Source organism: Meles meles, chromosome 13 (assembly GCF_922984935.1).
Source record: "Meles meles chromosome 13, mMelMel3.1 paternal haplotype, whole genome shotgun sequence".
Lineage (NCBI taxonomy): Eukaryota > Metazoa > Chordata > Mammalia > Carnivora > Mustelidae > Meles > Meles meles.
Genome location: NC_060078.1, coordinates 46636507 through 46659606, shown reverse-complemented (window position 1 = coordinate 46659606; position 23100 = coordinate 46636507). Strand labels below are relative to the sequence as shown.

At 44.6% G+C, this 23100-nt stretch overlaps 2 protein-coding genes across 4 annotated transcripts in view; one reads left to right on the top strand and one right to left on the bottom strand.

The window, feature by feature from the left end:
* The window catches only part of WDFY4 (WDFY family member 4), a 271420-nt gene that overhangs the window by 46139 nt on the left and 202181 nt on the right, over window positions 1-23100 (bottom strand). The window lies entirely within an intron of this gene.
* On the top strand, window positions 14148-18015 carry LRRC18 (leucine rich repeat containing 18). Its single transcript, XM_046027427.1, has 2 exons — window positions 14148-14911; window positions 17994-18015. The coding sequence occupies exons 1-2, from the start codon at window positions 14148-14150 to the stop codon at window positions 18013-18015; spliced, it is 786 nt and encodes a 261-aa protein (XP_045883383.1).

Below are 23100 nucleotides of genomic sequence, written 5' to 3'. Positions count from 1 at the left end.
TGGAGGCTCAGGGCTTTCTCCATAAAGTGGGGTGGATGGATCAAATGAGATAACACACACAATGCACTTGGACATACACTTGGCGCTCAGCACAAGAGGAAACATGTACAGAAAACGCCGGGTCCGCTAGAACGGCAGTCTGCATTTTCTCTTTGACCCACACATGCAACCCAGAAGACCATTCCAATTCTGCTTCTACCACATACGGTAAATACGCGCCATCCTTCTCCTTCCTACCCGCTTGGTAGACACCATCTTCTGCCTGCAAGGGGCTATCTTCGCCTACTCTTCCTTCCCTACCTCTGAGACTTCCCAGCAACCAGGGTGATGCTTCTAAACGTCACATGTCCCCCCTCAAGCAGGCCCTCCCCAGATCTTTGTCCTCATCTTCTACCCTCTCCTTACTGTCCCTGTTCCAGCCCTCGTGACATCTCCTTTCTAGTAAACACCACAAGCTCCTCCCCACTTGGTAGGACTTTGCACCTGGTGCACCCCCCGCCCCACAAGGGAGTTCTTCCCCAAATCCTCCCATGTGCCCTCATTTTAGTGTCAACTCAACGTCACCTCAGAGAGTACCTGCCCCACCGTCTGAGTCTAAATTAGGCCACCCCCTCCCCAATACTCTCTCCCTGATCCTGGACATTCCCTTGGACCTCCACCAGGTTTGATTTTTTTTAATTTTATTTTTCTCACTCTTCCAAGATTCATTGTTTATACACCACACCCAGGTTTGATTTTTTGCAGAGAGTCTATACCAGCTGAAATGATCTTGGGTCTTTTTGTTTGTTTTTATTGATTGATTTGCTTCTCCTGAAATAGGAGCTTTGTGAGAAGTCTGCCTACCTTGTTTACTGCGTCTCTTCCAACCTGACCCTGACCAATAGAATAACTCAAATACAAATTGTTGAATGAATGAATGAATGAATGAGCAAGTGAGTAGCTTGGGTTGTGCAAGCTCTAAAGGTTAACAGTGGACAAAGGTATAATATCTTCTAATTTCTATGTTTTTTCTTTTATTATTAATATTATCATTAATGATTTGTGTTTAAAAGGTTGTAAAGACTTTTGTCCTTGGGAATCAGCAAAAATTTTTCCACAAGTCTTACATCCGGTTACTCACTCCAGGGAAGCTTTCTTTCCCTCTGGCAGACCCCAATTAAAGCTTCATTTGTCGTACTGCTAACCCACTTTCCAGCCTCACAGCACACTTAATCTCACAGCCAAAAAGTTCATCACACCCTTGTATGCATCTGTTTGGAAAGTCTTCCTGTCCTCAAGGGTGTCCCACCCAGGGCTGGGTACACACTTGGTGACTGATAAATATTTGGTGAAAGTGACGACTTTCCCCCACAGATTTCTCCCTTCAAAAATAGTCTGCATGTTCTAGAAGGCCTTTCAGAGTAGGTGCATAAATAGTGGGTCAAGAGGGTTTCCACAGCAGCTGTGCATCTGGGAGGAAGCCGAACCCTTGCTAGGGTCGTGGGAGCTGGGATGACCTTGGTAAGCACCTAGAATTCATGCCTTCAACCAAGACTGACGGAAGGCCTCCTCCGTCCCAGGCACTGGGAGTGAAGAGTCTGACGGGGGGGCGGGGGGGGGGGGGGAGAAAGGCCCAGACAATAAAAATAAGCACAAGTAAGCCTGTTAGAAAATAATATTCAGGGGATAAGTGTCATGGAAGACAGTGCAACAGCACAAGGAGGATCAGGCCACGCTGGGGCTCCGTGTGCTTCATTAACTGGGGGATCAGGGCAGGCTGAATTGAGCAGGTAAATTTTACCCAAAACCTTGAAGAAGATGAACAGGTAGGTTAAGTAAGTATCTGAGTGAAGAACCTTCCAGAAGAATGAAAGAGCTGGAGCAAAGGCCATAAAAAGGAGTTTGTAGGGGCGGATTAGAGGAATGTCTGGGCTGAGTGGTGGATGTGGAGTGAGTGTAGGGTTGAGTGGTGGGGGGTCCTTCAGAGAGGAGGCAGTGGATCAGGCCATGAAGCCACTGGAAAGTGTCCAGCCCTTATCTGGGTGAGACAGGAGTCACTGGAGGGGAGTGCGCCAGGGAGTAACAGGGAGGGACTTGCTGTGGTAACAGAAATCCTCTGGCTGCTGTGTGGAGAACAGATTGCACAGGGCAAAGACAGGTGCAGGAAAACAAGACAGGAGGCCACCGTCAAGGCCCGGTGGCAAACGGTGGTGACTCAGCCCAGGGTGGCCCCTGGACACATGGTGGGGAATGGTAGGATTCTGGATTGACTCTGAACACAGAGCGCGCAGGATTTCCTGATGGACCAAACGTGGAACCTAAGAGGCAAAGGGGTGTTGAGTGTGATGTCACAGTCTGGGGCCTGATACGCGAGATGCTGTTGCTGTCGGCCTGGCTGGAGGAGGCTGTGGGGGCAGCGGGGGGGACAGGGAGATTGGTTTGGGACACAATGTGTTTTGGTGTCTTTGCATAGTGCAAGGAGCAATGTTAAGTAGGCAGAAAGATACAGAAGTCTGGGGTCAGAGGGCAAGGTCTAGACAAAAAACAAAAGTTGGGGAGTCATCAGTGTATTTAAATAAAGAGACTAGGTGAGATCACCCAGGTATGGGTGTAGACAGAGAAGAGGCGAGTGGTTTGGCCATGGCCCCCAGGGAGCCCATGGCAGACACAGTTCTCATCCAGCCCAGACAACTCCCTGCCATGTCTGGTTTATGGCCACTGCCCCCAAATGTTCCCACCCAGTGGGCTGGACGTAAGGGGTCCTGCACATGGTAGCTTCCTGGTGGCCCCGAGACCCTGTCTGAGAGCACACCTCACAGTGAGGTGCCAGTCCAGTACCACACTATGGCTGATGCCAGCCAGGTGGCTGGGTTTTCTCCTGTCTTTGGTAGAAATTAGAGCAGAGGGGACCCGGGTTTGTCTGTGGTGGCCTTGGAGGAAGTGTGGGCCTGGCTCTCTCTCTTTGGTTTGACATGCTCTGGGGATTTTTCTCACAACAGCCCGAGTATCAATTGGAAAATAAGCAATAAGCCAGATCATGTCTGTCTCATTTTTGCTTGTTTGTTTGCTTGGTGTGTTTTCATTGTTGTTGTTTTGCTTATTTTGTTTTTAATTGTGCTTCTGGCCTGCCTGCCTTCCTTCCTTCTCTCTCTCCCTTCCACCTCCCACCCCCTTCTCTCTTCACCCTCCTTCCATTTTCCCTCTTCCTTCTCCCCGGCTCTTGTCCCTCCTTTCCCCTCTGTCAAGGGCCTTTCCATCTGTTTCCTCTATCCAAAACACCCTCCCCATCCCCCTGGATCCCTACTTCCTTCAGTCTCTGCCCGGGTGTCTTCTTCTCAAGGATGTCCTTCCTGGTCCCTCTCTCCAGAAGCGTATGCCCCCTTCCCTCCCCCCAGCACCATCTCTTTTCTTTTGTGCCAACTCTTTCTCCTCCTAGCACTCCTTGCCACCTGGCATTGTACACTTCTCTGCTTTTGTTCCTCTGCCGCTTCCTGTGGCTTGCTGTATGAAACCACGGCCATCCACAGCGGCTGTCAGGTACCTATTGTTAATGAATGAGTAAATCCAGGAGGGCCGTGGGAAATTCAACTGTCCTCTTACGGCCGATCTTCAGGGCTCCAATCTTGGGGGTCCTGTGGCTCAAGGAGCTATGTCTCCTTGTCCCCCAGGATAAAGTAATCTAAAGTGCACCCGGCGAGGCAGAGATGCCACAGTAAGGACGCAGGGCTGTGGAGCCTGAATCCGATTTCTACTCTGTGGGAATGCTGGAGTTGTGGCTCCACTGTTGAACAGTTATGCTGTCCTGATCATGCCACGATCTCCCCTCTCCCCCAATACAGGAAGGCACAGCACAGGCCTCCAGGGCTTTCCTACCCTCACCCCACCTTCAGAAGCAGCCACTTTTGTGATCCTATTCACAACTGAATAGGATCCTATTCAACTGATCCTATTCACAGCTGAAGCTCTGTGAGGCTCAGGGGACCGTCCAGGGTCCCCCGAGTGGTAGAGCGGGAGGCAGACAGCATCCCAGGTGGTCTGAAGCCCCTGTACTTTTCACCCTTCCAGGCCGCTTTTTGGAGCCCATTGCCTTATCTGCAGGGAAGGCCTAGGCCGTGGGGAGAAAATGCAATAGCATCTATCTGGCAGTAGCAGTGTTTAAACCACGTTGGTTGAAACTGAATTAGCGCTCATCTCTGAAGGTCTGCAGGTACCAGGAATGACTGGTCCTTCTGCTTTCCTGTGTGCGGAGGTTGGTTTGTGTGTTTTGAATGCGTTCACTGATGAACAAGGCGGTTCTAGTCTGTTAAACTAATAATCTTAATATTTTATTTTAATCGTAAGGCACCTATTCCCTTTTGTTCCCTTAACAAATCCAATTAAAACAGAGTACATTCAGAATTACAAAATAGATGCTATTAAACGAATAAGAAATCATAATCTTCTGTTATTGGGCCATGTGACCCCCTGGGAACTTTTGTTCCAAATAAAAGTTGAATTCTTATTATCCGCCAGGGGAAGGGGGCAGTTTGACAGATAACAGCATCCGAGGCGCACATGTGCGAGCCGCACGGGTGCTCAGGACGGAGAAGTAAATAATATTAAGGGTAGACAGAATTGTACACGCATAATAGCCCAGGAAGACACTTAGAGCCGCGCTGATCTGATTAACCAGATAACTGCCACATGGAGTGAACCTGAGGACTCCCACACAGACACTCTGTGTGCTGCGGCTCTACTATCATGGAAAGAATGTTTTACCCAGAAGCCTTGGAACAAGGTGAGCTGTGGGAGTTTGGATAAACTACTTCATGCCCCACTCCACCCCACGGCGTGTTTATCTTTGGGTAGGAGGACTATTCCCACCTCAAGGGAGGGTAGTGAGGACCGAAAGAAATGGCTAAGGGAGGTGGCTTTGTGAAGCAGAGGGCATGACGTGCCTCTAAGGATTGAGCATGCGTGTGGGAGGGGGAGGGGGTAGAGAGAATCATGTGATTGACACAGGGGGATGGACTGTTGTCTGGGAAGGGCATACGAGCAACTCATAGGGATTGGACTTTACAGTGAGCCCACACAATGAAAATCAAACTTCTGGTGGTCTGCATACAGCCTCTCAGTGCCCCTACATAGCCAGCAGCCCCCTTCACATTCTTGACACGTTCAATGTGGCAAGAAGCTCACACCATTGGGGGAGCTTGGGGACAGCCGAGGGACAAAAGATTCCAAAGCCAGAGGCAGCACATCTTTTGGGGACATGAGGGACAAGCAACTTTAATTTCTGTTCCAGGTATATTTTGCCCTGGGAATGCTAGGATTCCAGAATGCCTTCTCCTTGGAGTCACAGGGCTGGCAATGTGCCCCCACCCACCCAGATAAGCATTTCCTATTGCTAGAGCAGAGGCAACAGTAGACAGAGGAAAGAAAGACAGCCTAGTGTAGCACAGAGATCATACACTTTGGTATCAGACATATCTGTGTTTGCTCTGACTGTGCTGCATTATCTGTGGTACCTTGGGAAAGTCACTAGATTCTCTGAGCCTCAGTTCTCTTATTCTAAAGGTAGAAGTGACCCTTTGCGTCACTGCTATAAAGATAGAGGAAGGGCCCAGCCGCAGCTCTGCAGTCGTGACTTGGGTACATGCCACCTGAGTGAATGATGCTGAGTGGATCTTCTGATGGTGTCAGAAAACGCGCACGATCATGGGGGCCCTGTAAGACTCCACGCCTGCTGTCTGCATCTCTCTCTGTCAACTCCACCATGTGTCTGGTAGAGCTGTTGCTGTGAGCTCCGCAGACATCCTTCTGCCTCCAGTCTGTCCTATATCCCCTTCCTAGCAATCTGTCCTTCTGCCCACAGGAAAGAGGGGCTCAACATAACACAGCTGGGGGCAGGAATGGAAAAAATAAAAGCACTTCATATTTACACACCCCAGTGCACTTGTACTCCGGAAACCAGCTAACCCTGCAAAGCAAGTAGATGAACGCACAGTTCCTGGCCCAGGGTGGGCACTGGACAAATGGTCATTCTTTCCCCCAGGGCAGACTGGGCCCAAGTCAAACATTCATGCCTATTTTGGAGCCCTGGCCAGAGGGTCCAGACAGGGGCAGCTCACAGACGGTCCCAGAGGACGCACCCACATCTTCACCTGCCACCTGGCTGCTTATGAGAAGACACAGATGTTTGGGGAAGGGGCAGAGGGCACACGGAATGATTTGAAGCCACGTGGGTAGTCACAGTGGAGGGGAGGCTGGTGCCTTATGTGTCCAGGGAATGGGTCTTATGAAAGTCAAGAGAGAGAATAAATGCAGTGCCTTTGGTATGACTGATTCTACTGAAGGAAGTTTACATCATTTCCCCTTAAGAGATGGCCTGCAACCAAAAGATACTTCTCACTCATATAGCATGAAGCTTGCTTTTTAAGTTAGCTCCAAATACTGGCTGGGATACAGCTGTGACTTTTGGGCTTTGGGTTCTATAGTGTGTCTGTCCTGTGTCTCAATGCATTAGTCAAGAGTGAAATAATTATTGTGAGATCACATTAGCAAGATGTTAAAGATATCAGATATATACAGAGCCAGTCTTAATTATAAATATAAAGACACATGAGTGCGAGGCACAAGATAAACTCTATTATCATAGTGATGGTAACAATCTTACAACTAAAAATGCCTGCAAATATTTTGATGGCATGAAAATATAGGTTGCTGTTACGTTTTTAATTTAGATATCCACGGGGTGTCCCACCATGCTGTTTGATTCACGATGACTAGATAGAAAAATTAATTAGAAATTAGAGTCAACCAACTGGTCCAGTTTTTCCAAAGTATAAAAATCAATTGTTCAGGACAAAAAGACCCAGCGCATTTAAAAAACTTCTTGTGTTAGGGCTTCTCAGCTATTCATACGATACGAAACCTCTTATCTCTCCAACCATCCATCTGTCCATCCGTCCATCCATCATCCATCCATGTCTATCCACTTATCAATTTATATCTCCTTCTCTGTTTTTCCAGCTGCCCCTGTGTGGGTTGCTACTCCCACTCTGACATTTGAGGATTCTGTGAATTGATAATATCAGACCATCTAACCAGTTGTTGCTGAATCAAAAGATCATGAGTTTTACACTTCTTTTGCCCGTATTTGTTCTCCTACTTGATGGGCAGAACTGGGCAGGATGCTGACCATTCCGGGTTGAATGAGAGAAGGGATATTCCTGGCCTTTGGGGGCTTCTGGCATTAGTCCGCTTCCAATGGTACTCAACAGCTTAGAGGGTCCTCATGGACTCCGAGCAAATATAACACACTCTAATCTCTATAGCGAAGAGCGAGGTCCCCAGCCAGGTAAGGTGGAAGAAGTATGAAGTGGGTGAGGGCTGATCATGCTTCACCTGGCCTGGGGCAGACTGTGGCCCCAGATGTGCTGGGGAAGTGGCAGAGTGTGTTATCCTAGCCCCTGCTTTGCCTTGCAGGTAATTCATAAGCAAGCTTGGAGCCAAAGAGCCTGACGGAGAGAAGCTCTTTAATGGAGAAGTCCTCTGTGGGCAGCTCCAGGCTGCTGCCTTCCCATCATCAGAACTTGGGGGGCTTCTCATCAGGGTTTGGATGGGCTCTGGGGAGCAGGCTCAGCAGGGCTCACCCAGGCAGTCTTCAGTCTACTGGAAGCATTCTTCTCATCCAGGGCTCCTCTAACCCATGCTTATTGGATTTGAGCTGAACTTTATCCCTGAGCTTTGGGGAGCCCAGGAGAATCAATAACAATCTACATTTTAGCCCTTCGAGCTTGGGGACTGGCCCTCTTTATTGCTCACCTGTGCAGCACCTAATAAGCTCTCAGTATACTTCCTTGGTGAGTGAACAAACGAATGAATGTGGCAATAAGTACATCGATTTGGCTTAAATTAGTCCTGAAGGACTAACACAAGGATCACGAGCAAAGGAAACTTTACTATTTGTTCAGGCCCGGGGGACAGAACTGCCAAATAAAATATGGAACTATGCAATGTTTGGGACACAATGTGTACTAAAAATTGTCTGTTGTTTATCTGGAGCTCAAATTTAGCTGAAGTGTGTAATTTTATGGGCTAAATCTGGCACCTCGCCATGCAGAAAAGTCATTGATATCCATAAGATCAGAACACAGGTTCCCTTGCTTTTGGTCCATCTTTCTTTAAATTACAATTTCAACTCAAGTGCAGTAGGGCAGTTGCTCTGACAGGCCATCTTGTGGGCGGCTGTTCCCTGCGCTGATATGCACGTGTACCACAGCAATGCCACGTGGTACATTATCTGGATGCCCTTTACCGGGCAAGACAGGGCTACGTGGGGACATCAAAAGTTGCAGGCTTCTGGGGTGCCTGGGTGGCTCAGTGGGTTAAAGCCTCTGCTTTCGGCTAAGGTCATGGTCCCGGGGTCCTGGAATGGAGCCCTGCATCGGGCTCTCTGCTCAGCAGGGAGCCTGCTTCCCCCTCCCTCTCTGCCTGCCTCTCTGCCTACTTGTGATCTCTGTCCCTTTGTCAAATAAATAAATAAAATCTTTAAAAAAAAAAAGTTGTGGCTTTTAAACCAGGCCAAGCAAGGAGCCACAGTGAAAAGGACAGAAGCAGAAGTAGAGTCCTAAGTATTTTTAAGTTTTTTTAAAAAATTGTAAATTTTCCCTTTTTTAGTGCACAGTTCCCTGGGCTCTAACATATGTACAGTTTTACACCAGCACCACAGTCAGGACACAGGCAGTTCCAGCACCCCAGAAAATTCCCTCCTGCTGCTGCCTTACAGTCACACACCTTCTCTGCCCCTAATCCCGGGCAACCATTCCTCTGTTTTCTGTACCGTCGTTGTGGCTTTTCCAGAACACCATCTACATGGAATCATTCATTATATGGGCTTTGAAGATTGGCTTTTTTTGTTCAGCAAAATGCTTTTGAGATGCATCCAAGCTGTTACATGGTCAACAGATTTGTCCTCTTTCTGTTTCACAGTGTTCCGTGATAAGGATATGCCACAATTTCTTTATCCAACCACCCACTGGAAAGTCTTTGGATTGTTTTCTTCTGGTTTTGGCAATCACGAACAGAGCAGCTATAAACACATGCATACGTTTTTGTGTGAACCTACATTTTTGTTTTTCTAGGGCAATTGCTTAGTTGGGGAAATGTTGGGTTATATGGTAAGTATGCAGTTCATTTTATAAGAAATTGCCAAACTGTTTTTTTGGAGTAACATTTTGAATTCCCATGAGTTCTCTGGTTGCTGTTTCCTCACCAAATCTTTGTACTATTTAGATTTCTTAAGGGTTTTTGTTTTTTTATTTTAGACATTCAAATAACTGTGTAGTGGTATCTGTTTGTGATTTTAATTGGCATTTCCTAGTGAGTAATGATGTTGAGCAACTTTTTGTGGGCTTATTTGCCAACCCTATAAATTCTATGGTGAAAAGTCTTGTTAAATCTCTTGGGCATTTTATTTTTATTATATTGTCTTCTTATTGTTGACCTTGAGTTCTTTGTAGATTCTAGATACTAGTTCTTTGTTGGACATGAGATCTACAGATATTTTCTTCCATTCTATAGCCTGTCTTTTTATTCTTGATTTTTTTAAAAGAGCAGAAATTGTAAGTATTGTGGAAGTCCAATTTGTCAATATTTTCTTTTCTTTTATGGATTGTACTTTTGCCCAACTCAAGCTTATAAAGATTTTCTTGTGTGTTTTCTTTAGATGTTTCCTGGTTTTACACTTTACATTTATATCTGTGATTCATTTTGAGTTAATCTGAGCTCATTTCAATGATTATTTTTGTTTGTTTGTTTGTGGGTAACCAATTGTTCCAGCAGTATTTGTTGGAAAGTTCATTGTTTCTCCATTGACTTTCCTTTGAACTTTTGTCAAAAATCATTTGACCATTTGGCTGTATTTGTGTGGCTCTAATTTCTGGGCTCTGTTTTCTATTCCGCTGATCTATGTATGTGTCCCTTCACCAACACCACATGTTGTAATTACATGGTAAATTTTAAAACTGAAAGCATGAATCCCTTAACTTGATGTTTTCTTTTTTAGAATTTTTGTATTTCTAGTTTCTTTTCCTTTCAATATGAATTTTTTTTTGTGTGTGGATATGAAGATTTTTTTTAATTAATTAATTTATTTTCAGTGTAACAGCACTCATTGTTTTTGCACCACACCCAGTGCTCCATGCAATACATGCCCTCTCTATTACCCTCCACCTAGTTCCCCAACCTCCCACCCCCCACCCCTTCAAAACCCTCAGGTTGTTTTTCAGAGTCCATAGTCTCTCACGGTTCATCTCCCCTTCCAATTTCCCACAACTCCCTTCTCCTCTCCATCTCCCCATGTCCTCCATGTTCTTTGTTATGCTCCACAAATAAGTGAAACCATCTGATACTTGACTCTCTCTGCTTGACTTATTTCACTCAGCATAATCTCTTCCAATCCCGTACATGTTGCTACAAAAGTTGGGTGTTCATCCCTTCTGATGGAGGCATAATACTCCACCGTGTATATGTACCACATCTTCCTTATCCATTCGTCCGTTGAAGGGCATCTTGGTTCTTTCCACAGTTTGCTTTTTTTAAAAGATTTTATTTATTTGGCAGACAGAGATCACAAGTAGGCAGAAAGCCAGGCGGGGTTGGGGGGGGGGGAAGCAGGCTGCCTGCTGAGCAGAGAGCCCAATGCAGGGCTTGATCCCAGGACCCTGGGATCATGACCTAAGCAGAAGGCAGAGGCTTTAACCCACTGGGCCACCCAGGCGCCCCTCAATATAAATTTTAAAATCTGTTCATTCATGTATACAAATAATCCTGCTGGAATTTTAATTGATCTTTAGACCAATTTGGATAGAATTGATTCTTCATGATATTGAGTCTTTCAGCTTATTAATATGCTATGTTTCTCCATTTATTTAGATCTTCTTTGCTTTATTTCATCAGTGTTTCATAATTTCCATCACAGAAATGCAGTACATTTTTATTACTTACGTGAAATACACAAATTTTATTTTTTGGAGCATTATTATTTTTCAAATTTCAAATTCCAATTGTTTATTGTTGGAATACATGAGGTTTTTGGTGTGTTAACCAAGGTGTTAATCTATATCCTGTAACCTTGCTAAACTTAATAATCACTTCCAAGAGTGTTTTTTAAATTTGGTGGAACTCTCTAGGTGGATAAGCAGGTTATCTGTGAGTAAAAAGAGTTTTATTTCATTCTTCCCTATCTGTAATGCCTTTTATTTTTCTTGCATTATTGTACTGGCTAGAATTTCCCATATGATGTTGAATAGGCATACTGAGGGTTTACCTTCTTGCTTTGTTGCCAAATGTAGGGGGAAAGCATTTAATCTGTCACCAGGTATGATATGAAATATAGGATGTGTGTGTGTGCACGTGTGTGCATGTGCACACGCATGCATGCATCTTTTTTGGGTTAAGAAAGAGCCTTTCTATTATTGGTTTGCCATCATAAGTGGATGTTAACTTTTGTCACGTATTTTTTCAGCATCAGTTGAAATGATCTGTGCAGTGATCTACCTCTCAGCTCAACATTCAAAGCTTTCGGGTTCACAGTTTGGGATTGGGTACTAAAGATCTTGTTCAGGGTTTTCTCCACAAATAGACATCTTCAGGGTGTGTCCAGGAGTTCATATACAAGCTAATTAAACCCCCTCCTCTTTACAATCACCCATTGTGACTCTAAGAGTGACCTCCCTCCTTGGTCTTCTGGATAGAATCTTGGGATTTTTATTTTCTAAGTCAACTGTGTACTTCGTGCCACTATTTCTGCCTCTGGGGCCAAGTGGCAGTAGGGTAGAGAGAAAAAAGCAACCTCTATGTCCTTGGGACTGAAGTTTGGTCAGAGACAATGGTTCTCCTCCCTCAGAGGTTTAGCTGCCTGCCTGACCACTCTAGTGATACAGGATTGCCTGGAGCTGAGGCAGCAGAGGATGGAAAAAACAAACGGAAAAAAACAAGACATCTCCCTCATTCTCCACAACCCCAAGAGTCCCCTTTCTTGGTTTTGAGCCCAGAAAGGGGCTTTTCTTGTAAATCTTTGCATTGCTGCAAAGTTGGTCTTATTTTGAGTTACTTAGAGTTACTTTTCCAATCTGTCTGATACTCTTTATCACTTTATCCTCAGATATCTTTTAACCTTAGCCTTCATCTTATCCTTGGAGAGCTGCTCCAGGAGTTCTGTCTGGGACCTTTAGCTGCATTCAACCGGTGAGACAGGGAAGAGGGCCCTTTTCCATCCTAACTGCAGCTAGAGCCCCAGCCTTCATTTTTAGCCTGCTTTATCCTTTCTGGTTCCTCAATTCTGCATGATATAAAAACTGCAACAGTGGTAAACACGGTATTGTCTTCGGTAACCAGCCAACTACACCTGAATGTGCTTAGTTCATTGTTTCTAAAGAATAGGTTCAGCTTGCAAGGCCTGCTTGAAAGAACACCAGTGCTGCTGAGAGCGAAGAATGCTTCCATTGGTTTACTCTGGATATCTCCATCCCGGAGGCTCTTATCCAGGATGACTTGCATAGGGCTGGACCCTCTGACCTTAGCTAGGAATGGCAATAGCACGACTGATAGTAAGCTCCTGGAAGGTAATTTTTACCCACTTCCTTTTGACACTGAGGATTACTGTGTGAGGAAAACATGTGATGATGGACTGACATAGCTCAATTGCTTCATGTGTTTTGCAAACGTGGTTCCTAATAAAGGGCCTGAATGATGAACTACAGAAACTGCAGGGCATCTCTCCCACTCATGCCTGTAGGGAAATGGAGCTAATGCAAGGATCTGTCTCCTGACAGTATGCATTTTTCCAGGGTGGGAGCTTGATCTAAGACAGAAAATCAGTAAGCAAAGGGCATCAGGTTTTAGAAAACAGCCCCTAGAATAGGACAGGACAGTTTACATCCTCTTCCTAGCTAAAGATCTTCCTTACTCCCAAGCCTCAGTATTCATTTCTTTACAATGGAGATAATCCTATGGATCTTATTGGACAGTTGGAGATTAAAAGGAATATGTGCAAAGTTCCTGATAATAATATTTAATAGTTAACATTAATCAAGGTTTTACTATGTACCAAGCACTGTTGTAAGCACTTTATGGCTTAGATAATTTACACTCCCCAAGAGCCCTATCAGAGGGCTGTTTTCATAAATGAGATAGCTATGGCACTGAAAATTTAAGAAAATTCTTTAATGCAGAGCTAGACTTCTAAGCCAAGCATTTTGAGGCCAGACTCTACCCATGCCTCTGTCCATTCTGCTTCTCCATATGGCAGCAGTCATAGCTAACATCAGACCTATCCGTGCAGAGGTGTCTCCACTGGGACTGCAGTGTGAAGGGTGCAAGTGAGGAAGCATAGGGGGTAGGAAGTGGGAAAAGACATTATTCTTTGGCTGCCAGGCTCAACCCTGGCTCCTCCAACCTCCCCACGGAGGTGTGGGCACCCACATGCACTTGCGGGCCGAGTGAAAGATGCTCTCTTGCTGTTCCTGACACACTGCAGTGACAGTAGCTCATACCCGACTGTTGCCTCTGGGTCCAGGAAGAAGGTGAGGAGAGATGTAAGACGTGGGTCATTCACTCCCACCTATTCCCTCATATCCAGGCTGTGCTGCTTCTGGGAACTCAGCATTCCCCACCCTAGGGACTCATGGGATAACTGTAAGGAAACACTAGATTTTTGAGAGGGTCTGGGAAGTAGCAGATAGCCAAGAACACACACACACACACACACACACACACACACACACACACACACAGCCCTTGGTGGTGGGGGTGGGGGATATGTCTGAGCCCAGGACAGTGGAGAGATTTGTAAGTCAGGGAATGGCACAGCCAGATGGACACTGAGCATCCTTCGGGCCAACCCCACATCCCGGAAGAGGACGCTGAATTTGCTGAAGACCTCTGGCTAGGTGACTTCTGCTGATGCCCTGATTTCTGTCCACCTTCCTCATTGTCTCCTTTAACCACTAGCGAGTGAAGCATTACAATTCAGGGGGAGTCTAGTGCCCTCATGTCAGCTCCTAACTAGACTTCTTTTCTCTTTTGTCACAGTATATATAGCAGTTTCCTGTGACTTTTCCCTCAAACCGACCACCCACCAATCAGAATAGCACACTTCAAACCTACGCCCTTATTAAAAGAACATGGCCAAGGGCGGGAAAGGCCCCAAGGGCAAGAAGATCACCCTCAAAGTGGCCAAGAATTGTATCAAAATCACATTTGATGGGAGAAAACGCCTTGACTTGAGCAAGATGGGAATTACCAATTTCCCCAAGTGTATCCTGAGACTGAATGATGTGGATGAGCTCGACCTTAGCCGGAATCTGATCAGAAAAATCCCTGAATCAATCTCCAAGTTCCAGAACCTGCGGTGGCTGGACCTGCACAGCAACTATATCGACAAGCTTCCGGAGTCCCTTGGCCAGATGACGACTCTGCTCTACCTCAATGTCAGCAACAACAGGCTCATCACCAATGGGCTGCCTGTGGAGCTCAATCAGCTCAAGAATATCCGCACCTTGAACCTAGGCTTGAACCACCTGGACAGTGTGCCCACCACCCTGGGTGCTCTGAAGGAGCTCCATGAGGTGGGGCTTTATGACAACCTGCTGACCAGCATCCCCAACAGCATCTCCAAGCTCCCCAAGCTCAAAAAGCTCAACATAAAGCGAAACCCCTTTCCCAAGTCGGAGGAGTCAGACACATTCATAGATACCATCAAGAGGATGGACAACTTATATCTGGTGGAAGACAAAGATCTGTGTTCAAACTGCCTAAGAAAATGCCAACAGGCCCGGGACAAGCTGAACAAAATCAAGAATATGGCCACGGGAGCACCGAAAAAGGCCATCTTTTCCAATCTGGTCTCACCCAACTCCATGGCCAAGGATTCCCAGGAAGACTGGAGGTGACCAGGGACCCTAACCCTGAAGCAGAAAGGGAAAGGGAGGGAGGGAAGAAGGTAGGGGGTGGCATCTACAGGGAACTGTGGGAGCCCTCCATTCCTGCAACAGCTCCTCTAGCCAAGCCCATAAAATACCTTTCCCTTCCTCCTTGGCTTGTGATTTTGTTGAGTGAAGGGCTTTTAATTCTTTGCCTCTTCTATCTTCTCTGCATGCACACACCCACAGGTACAGGCACAACGAATCAGAAAAGGGCCATCCATCCCCCTTCTTCCCAGAATTCTCCTGCCTATAGCCCATGACCAGGGTAGTCATTATGGCCAGCATGCACTTAGTCACAGTGCACTTTAGGAGGACTGCCAGCTCCCAGATGTGGAGTTCATTCTGTGGGCATGCTTTGGCTCAGGGCTTCGGAGGCCAGGAATCTCAGAGCATGGATTGGTAGGAAGGCAGAGGGACACTGAGTTTTGGGAAGGTGACAAAACTGAGCCACAGAGATGGGCAGATATTATCATTAAGTGTTGGTAGGTAATGTCTTGGACTAAAAGCAGTTTTATCATTTTTTTCTCTTGTCTGCATATGCACAGTTGGCTCTAGGAGCTTTCTAGACTGAATATGCAAGCTCTTGACTGGCTGTGAATGAATGAGATTGCATTCCCATCTTCTCATATCCAGTTCTTTTCCAGACTCTTTTGGGAGTAAGGAAAGGATGGGTGCAGGTACGGGTCAGTGCAGTCAATAAATAAATACCTTACCAGGCACTGTGTTAGATACAGGGACTGGGTCAGCATGGGAAAGCTTGCCTTGTCCTGGGCAGACCAGTTGAAAGAAGACAGGACCAAATGTTACTGTCCGAGAAAGTTAGGCAATCAGGGCCAAGTGGTACACAGGTCTGGCCTGGCCTAGAGAAAAGCCAAAGATTCTGGAGCTGGACAGATCCGGGTCCAGGACAGCTCTGGTTTTTTCATTTCCCTGGACACCTTATTTAGCATTGGTTCCCTCATCTGTAAAGTGGGAATAGTATCAGCCCCGACTGGAAGAGCTGTTGCGCACCTACAGCAAATAGCACCCGGAGGAAGTACTCAGTAGAAGTCAGTTCTCTGCATGAACTAAAGTTTGGTGCATCTCAAAGCTGAAATACTACTTTGGACAGTGTCCCTAGTCCCAGTCAGTCTTTCGTAGAATTGACAGTGGTGGAGAGAACCTTCTTTGTACGAGTCACTCACACTCACTCATCCCTTCATACCGCCTAAATAAGGAGAGGATCAAGGAAGATATGTTTAGGAAACCATTTTTTTTCCTAATCAAGGCTTTCCTATGTTGGCGGCAAGTTTTGTAGTGGTCAGTGGAAAAGCAGGGAGGTCTGTTAATTCAGTGGGACTAGCTTGTTTCTTTTTCACATGATAAAGCACAGCAGACACATATTTCATTTCTTCACTCCTCGCTGCTTACTTTCCTTTGGAATGCTTAGCTGTGGCAACTCTTTCTCCAAAATCTCCAAAAATACGACTCAAAATTCCCTTTTCAACTTTTCCCTTTATTAAATGTTTTCCATTATGAAAATAACTAAACCACAGCACAGTTTTAAATATAACATCTTAAAGTATCCATAGCCCTACAGTGTGAGGCAGCGATTATAGTGACAGAGTTCCTTACTAGTTATGGTTCTGTATATATCTTTATATGCAGTTAAAAATGACAACATTTACCTCATTTCATCCTGCTTTGAAATCCATGTTGTTACATGGTCTTAATAACTATAATTTAAAACATCTGCGAGCCAGTTGAACAAACACACATAAGTTACTATTGGGTATCCAAGTTGTTTCCAGTATTTCACTCCTAGAAATAATTTTGTGAGGCAAGTCTCTACCATGAAGACTTTATAAATTATTCTGCATTGTTTTCTTGCTGTAGCTTCATTATTGCAAATATGTTAAGCAGCATGTTTTTTTAAATAATTTTTGATACCTGCTATCAAATAGTTTACAATAAGATTAAACATTTATGTATCTAGCAGTAGAATATTAGAGAATCTGTCTCGCTGCCTCGTGGTCAGATCTGAGAGTACCCTCCCTTTACATTTCCCCTGGAAGTGATTTCCCAGAAGCCCTTCCCAAGATGAACAGAGCAGCCTCATCTGTGAAGTGCATGATGAGATGACCTGCCTTAGGCTCAGGAGACACCGCTAGTACGTGGGGCCTTAAACATGTCCTTGAGGTAGCCATTCTATTTTAGCAACTTCATCTCTCACCAAGAAGTACAGAATCCATGCAGGACACATGATCCAAACACAGAGTGGTGTCCAGTTATTTGGATCCTACCCATTTTCTTTAGCATTAATTTTCCTCTCTTAGTCACTCAAAGGAACTGGCAGAGAATAGGAAGGAAGCAAAAAAGTCTCCCTGTGCCCCCAGGCAGATCTTGTTCTGGACCCCGGGTTTGCCCCCTTACTCTCTCTCCTGCTCTCTCACACCATACTTCTTCCATGGCCCTTGGTCCTCAACAACCCCCAGGCACTGGTCCGGGATTCACGGCCAGCTGAGTGGTTGGTGTGCAAGACGACATTTATTTGCCATCGTTGGTCTGGGTGCTTGATAATGCTTTTATTCTCACAGCCATGTCTTAGGAAAGCGTTGTAAATGTGTTTACCTTCACCAGGACTGATAAATAAATGGGCAGGTTTTGATTTGCCACAAGAGATGTTCATGGTAGATACATTCTTAGCCAGGAAACCCTGGCAGCAGAATGAAGCAGAGAGTGGAGATAAGTCAGGAGTCATCTTGCACATTTTTTTTCTTTTTTTTCTCATCAAGAAAAAGGCTTGATGTTGACATTCCTTCATGCTCTAAAATACACAGTCACTTTTCTTTCCTGAATATTGTATTCAGCCTACAAACACTTGCTAGGAAAACCATGGGGTTTTGCTTTCCTCAAACAGAACAAAAACCCCATTTAGGCTAACCTAGTCCTTGCCCTCTCTGCAAGCTAGGCATGACCTAGATGACCCCTGTGTGACCTCTTGCTATGTTTTGCCTCCATGACCTGGAGTAAAATTGCCTCAGTCTCTTGTGTCTCCATCCCCAGGATCCGTTCAACATCTCCCTAGAATAGTTTATGGCAAAAACTTGAAGACTAATCAGCCAACAAGGATAAACGACTCTGAAGAAGAAAAGCCCTCGGTTAGGAGAAGAAAGAGAGTGGTAAGGGGAACATTCTGGAAGCCAGGCCATGTGGTGCTGGCCAAGATACTGACTTGCTTCTTAAATTCACTTTGTCTCTCTTTGCTTTAGACTATTTATGTGTGAAAATGACTTTGGGAAATATTTGGTGAATTTTTTTGCATATATAGAGGAAATATTTAAGAAAATCATAGACATAAGTCACAGAAAATTAAAGTTTTATAAGAAGACTTTAAGACTTCAAAGACTTATGGTCTTTATACTCAAACTGGTAAAATCTCTATGCCAGTCGTCTGTGGTAAGTTATGTATGTATAATGCAATCCCTCAAGCAACCAAAATTTATACAAAATGTTCATACAAAGAAATATACTCAAAAGTACTACAGGTAAATCAAAGTAGAATTTTAGCAAATCTTTCAGTAATGCATGGGTAGGCAAAAAAAAAAAAAAAAAAGAAAGAAAGAAAAAAGAAAACAGAGAAATGAACAACAGGAAAAAACATAAACAGGGAAACAAAAAATAAAATGGCAGACTTATATCCTAACATTTCAATAATTACATTAAGTGTAAGTAGTCTTCTTTATTTGTAATGGCCCCAAACTAGAAACAGTCAAGTTTCTCTCAACAGGCAAATGGTTAAACTCTAGTATATCCATATCGAGGAATAGTATTCAGCAATAAAATGGGACGTACTACTGATACATGCAATCATTTGGATGGATTTCAGTAGCATTATTTTGAGTAAAAAAGGCCAGCCTCCATGGGTGACACGCACTATGACTCCATTTTTAGACCATTCTAAAGAATAAAATGATTGTGATGAAAAACAGATCAGGGGTTTCCAGGCTTTAGCCCTGTTAAGAAGTAGTGGAAGGTGGGCAGGACCATAAAATGGTAGCACAAGAGCTCTCTCTCTGTGGTGCTATAAACAACTCATTCTGTTATGGTGGTGGTGGTTATAAACTACACACATAGGATAAAATGACACAGAGCTATGTATACGTAGTATACCAATGTCGATTTCCTGGTTTTGAAATTGTACCAGAGTTAACACAAGATGGAACAACCATATACGGAAATTAAGAGAAGGCTGTATGGGGACTCTATGTATTATTTTTGCAACTTACTGTGAATCTATAGTTATTTTAAAATAAAAAAATTTTTTAAACAATCTTGCAGCCTAGATGCAGCAATAAACAGATCCTTGTACATCTGCCAAGTGCTAATTTATGAGTAAATATGACAAGCTGCAACCATCCCGAAGAGCTAAGCATTTCAGGAGAAAGAGTACCTTGACCTCAGTTCACCAGACTTATCTAAAATTATCCATTGTTGATCTTATCATTGAAGATGCTATAATAATAAAAAGAAAATGTATGGCTTCTCTACCCATGTTTCAGGTTTTCTGGTGGTGAGTGGGCACAAGGAGCAAGTTGGGTGGGGGAACTTGAACCAGTGGGCCATTCTTCATTTTTCTGGGTTTTCACCCCAACCCCTCCTGGCCCCATGGAAACAATGTGACTATGCTAGAAGGATAAAGGGGCCAGGCTTGGTGTAGACAGAGAGGCTTAATTTCAGCTGTTATCTAGAAGTGGGTCTGAGGTCCTGGCTAAGGGTATAGCAAAGAGGAGATGTGAGCAAGAGAGATAAGAGTCACATGAATGGGTCCTGAAACCAAGGTCTACACATATCCACGTAGGGCTCACTGCAGGTCACTGGTCTCCGCTGCTCACGGCCTGCTGAGCCAACGATGTGAACAGTTCCTAGGGGCACCTGGGTGGCTTAGTTGTTAAGCATCTGCCTTCTGCTCAGGCCATAATGTCAGGATCCTGAGATCGAGCCCCACATCGGGCTCCCTGCTGGATGGGAAGCCTGCTTCTTCCCCTCTCACTCCCTCTGCTTGTCTTCCCTCTCTCGCTGTGTCTCTCTCTTTCAAATAAATGAATAAATAAAATCTTTTTTTTTAAAGGAAAGTTCCTAAATGCTGGGGCAATGTTTATACCACCAGTTGTTTAGTTCACCTCAGGTTCCAGCCAACTCAGCTCTAGACACTGGGGTCTGAGTTCTGTTGTGTCTACAATTGCTCCCCCTTATCCCCCGCTTTCCCAAGAAGCACAATGGGCATGATCCTGCACTCAGTGAGGAGGTTGAAGCTATCATTATCAGAGTGATCACATACATGAAAGATTCCTAGCCTCCCAGCTGGTCAACAGCGTTGATCTCTGGAGAGCAGGACTGAAGGAGCAGTCATGGGGAGGAGAGGCACTTGAATTTCTGCCTCCACGCTGTGGATGCTTTTGAGGTTGTGACTCATCGTCCTGAAAGATCAACATCTAACGGGAATTTATAGCTTCTTATGGTTGGTTTTCTGAGCTCTTTGTCTTTCATTATTTTTCAAGAGAATCTATAAAGGAAACTCTGACAACACTCAACTGTAGAACTCTGTGCAAAAAAAAAAATGCATTTCCTTTTAAATGTTACATTTAAGTAATCTATACAAATGAGAGAACATTTCAGAAACTACAAATACCCAGATACAATCAGGTCTGACATATAAGCTCTGCCTCATACCTACAGTCTACTCTACTCTAGCCCAGGGCCACTTAGCTTTGATGATACAGCAAGAGAGCATTTCAGAGACCAGGGCTATGGAAGGATGGAAGGATGCCTCTGGCCCATTTGAAGGGGTGTGTGTGTGTGTGTGTGTGTGTGTGTGTGCATGTGTTACCAGGTATTCATCCAAAGGATACAAACATAGTGATTCAAAGAGGCACATGTTCCTCAATGTTTATAGCATCAAGGTCCACAATAGCCAAAATATGGAGAGAGTCCAGATGTCCGCCAACAGATGTATGGACAAAAAAGATATCATATATATATATATATATGACCTTTATATATATGTCTTTATATATATATGAGATATCTTTTTGTATATATAGATAGATAGATAGATAACTATTACTCAGCCATAGCAGAGAATGAAATCTTGACATTTGCAATGATGTGGATGGGGACCAGAGGATATTATGCTAAGTGAAATCAGTCAGTCAGAGAAAGACAAATACCATATGATTTCACTCATATGTGGAATTTAAGAAATAAAACAGACCAACATAGGGAAGGGAAGGAAAAATAAAATAAGATGAAAATTTAGAGGGAGACAAACTAGAAGAGAATCAACTCTAGGAAACAAACTGAGGGTTGCTGGAGGGGAGGTGAGGGATGGGATAACTGGGTGATGGGCATTAAAGAGGGCACATGATAAATGAGCCCTGGGTGTTATATGCAACTGATGAATTACTAAACTCCTGAAATTTAATAATACACTTAATGTTAACTAAATTGAATTTAAATAAAAAATTTAAAACCACATAAGAGTGTGTGCTGTGTATAACAAAGATGTCGAGAAGAACAAGATAGGCATCCCAGCTTTGCATTTCTCTGAGTTTTCTAAACTCTGGGCTCAGTATGAACTGAGACCACTGGCCAGCCAGTATAAACTGCTGGCATCCCAAAGAAATGTCTGCACAGAAGTAAGTCCAAATGGTAGGGCCCTACTTTTTCAGAACATCAATATAGAAGATTATATTGGGCAGCACTCTTTTTTCTCATCTTGTAAAAAGTGAATTGCCTTCTTTGGTACCCACTACCCTTTAGACAAAGACAAGTTTGATATTCAGTGCCAAGAGAAAGTATTTTCCAGGAAAAAGAAAAGTTCACAAAACCCCCTATTTCTTGTTTTCTGTCACTGGAAAATGACATAACCCAGAACAATTTTATCTTTTTTTTTTTCTTAGTTTCAGGACAATTAGGTAACTAGATCACTCAGGTACCTAATCACATTATTTTCTTCTCCTTTAAAGGAATTTTGGGGGGGACCTGGGTGGCTCAGTGGTTAAAGCCTCTGCCTTTAGCTCAGGTAATGATCCCAGGGTCCTGGGATCAAGGCCTGCATCCGGCTCCCTGCTCCACAGGGAGCCTGCTTCCCCTCTCTCTCTCTCTGCCTGCCTCTCTGCCTACTTGTGAACTTTGTCTGTCAAATAAATGAATAAAATCTTAAAAAGAATTTTGGAGTCATTTTAAAATGATCGTTGTACCCTGCATATAATTTCATAGCTGTTTGCAACCTTCTGTGGAGGGTACAGAGAACTGTGAGTATAAGGATGTGTTTATTCACGTGGGCGTTCTCACCAGCTGACCTTCCCCATCACTTCAACTGTGCTTTCTATTCCTCCAGCTAGTCCTCCTCAGATCTCAGCAGGGCCTGCCTGTGGGGCTTTCTGGCTGCCAGGCACTTAGTTAGTGAAGTGTCTAGCTGGCTTTCTATGAGAAACCCCTGGAGGCTTGCAGAATCTTGCCTCCTGTGAATATCTGATCAAGCCACCATGCTTTTATCAGAATGCCCTAGTCTTGTTCTATGGGAAGACACGGATGGGTTACAGAACCCAGGTTCATCCAGGCTTTGCAAGTATTTCCCACTTTGGATTCAGCCCCACAGAACCTTCCTGGAATTCAGTTATGGACACAGCCATTGTCTCCATGGGAATTCTAGGCAAAACTCTGGTACCCACCCAAAACCTCAGGTTTCTTATAGGAGGGGATCATCTGCAGAGGGACCAAATTGGTTCTCAAAAGCTGGAAGCTGAAGATATAAAAACCTATAGCACAGGCCAGGTCTTTTGGGCTAGCTGAAAACTCTCATAATGAAACTGCACACTTCTATCAAAGAAGAGAAACCCATGTTTCCTAGAATGTCTGAAAAGAAGATGGCTATTTTTCAAGACCCACCGTGTGGATTGGGCCTTGCCCTTAGTAATACAAATGAAAAATAATCGAGTTTGCTCTACGCATGGGGTAATGGCCAGCCAAGCCCTCCGAAGGCTGGGGGCCACTGTTGCCTTCCCTCTCTGAAACCCCTGAAGGTCCAGTGTGGCTGGTGGGAGAAGAGCTGGAGAGGAAAGACACACAAGGTCTGAGAGTACAGAAGGCCACCTGTTCTTAAGCAATT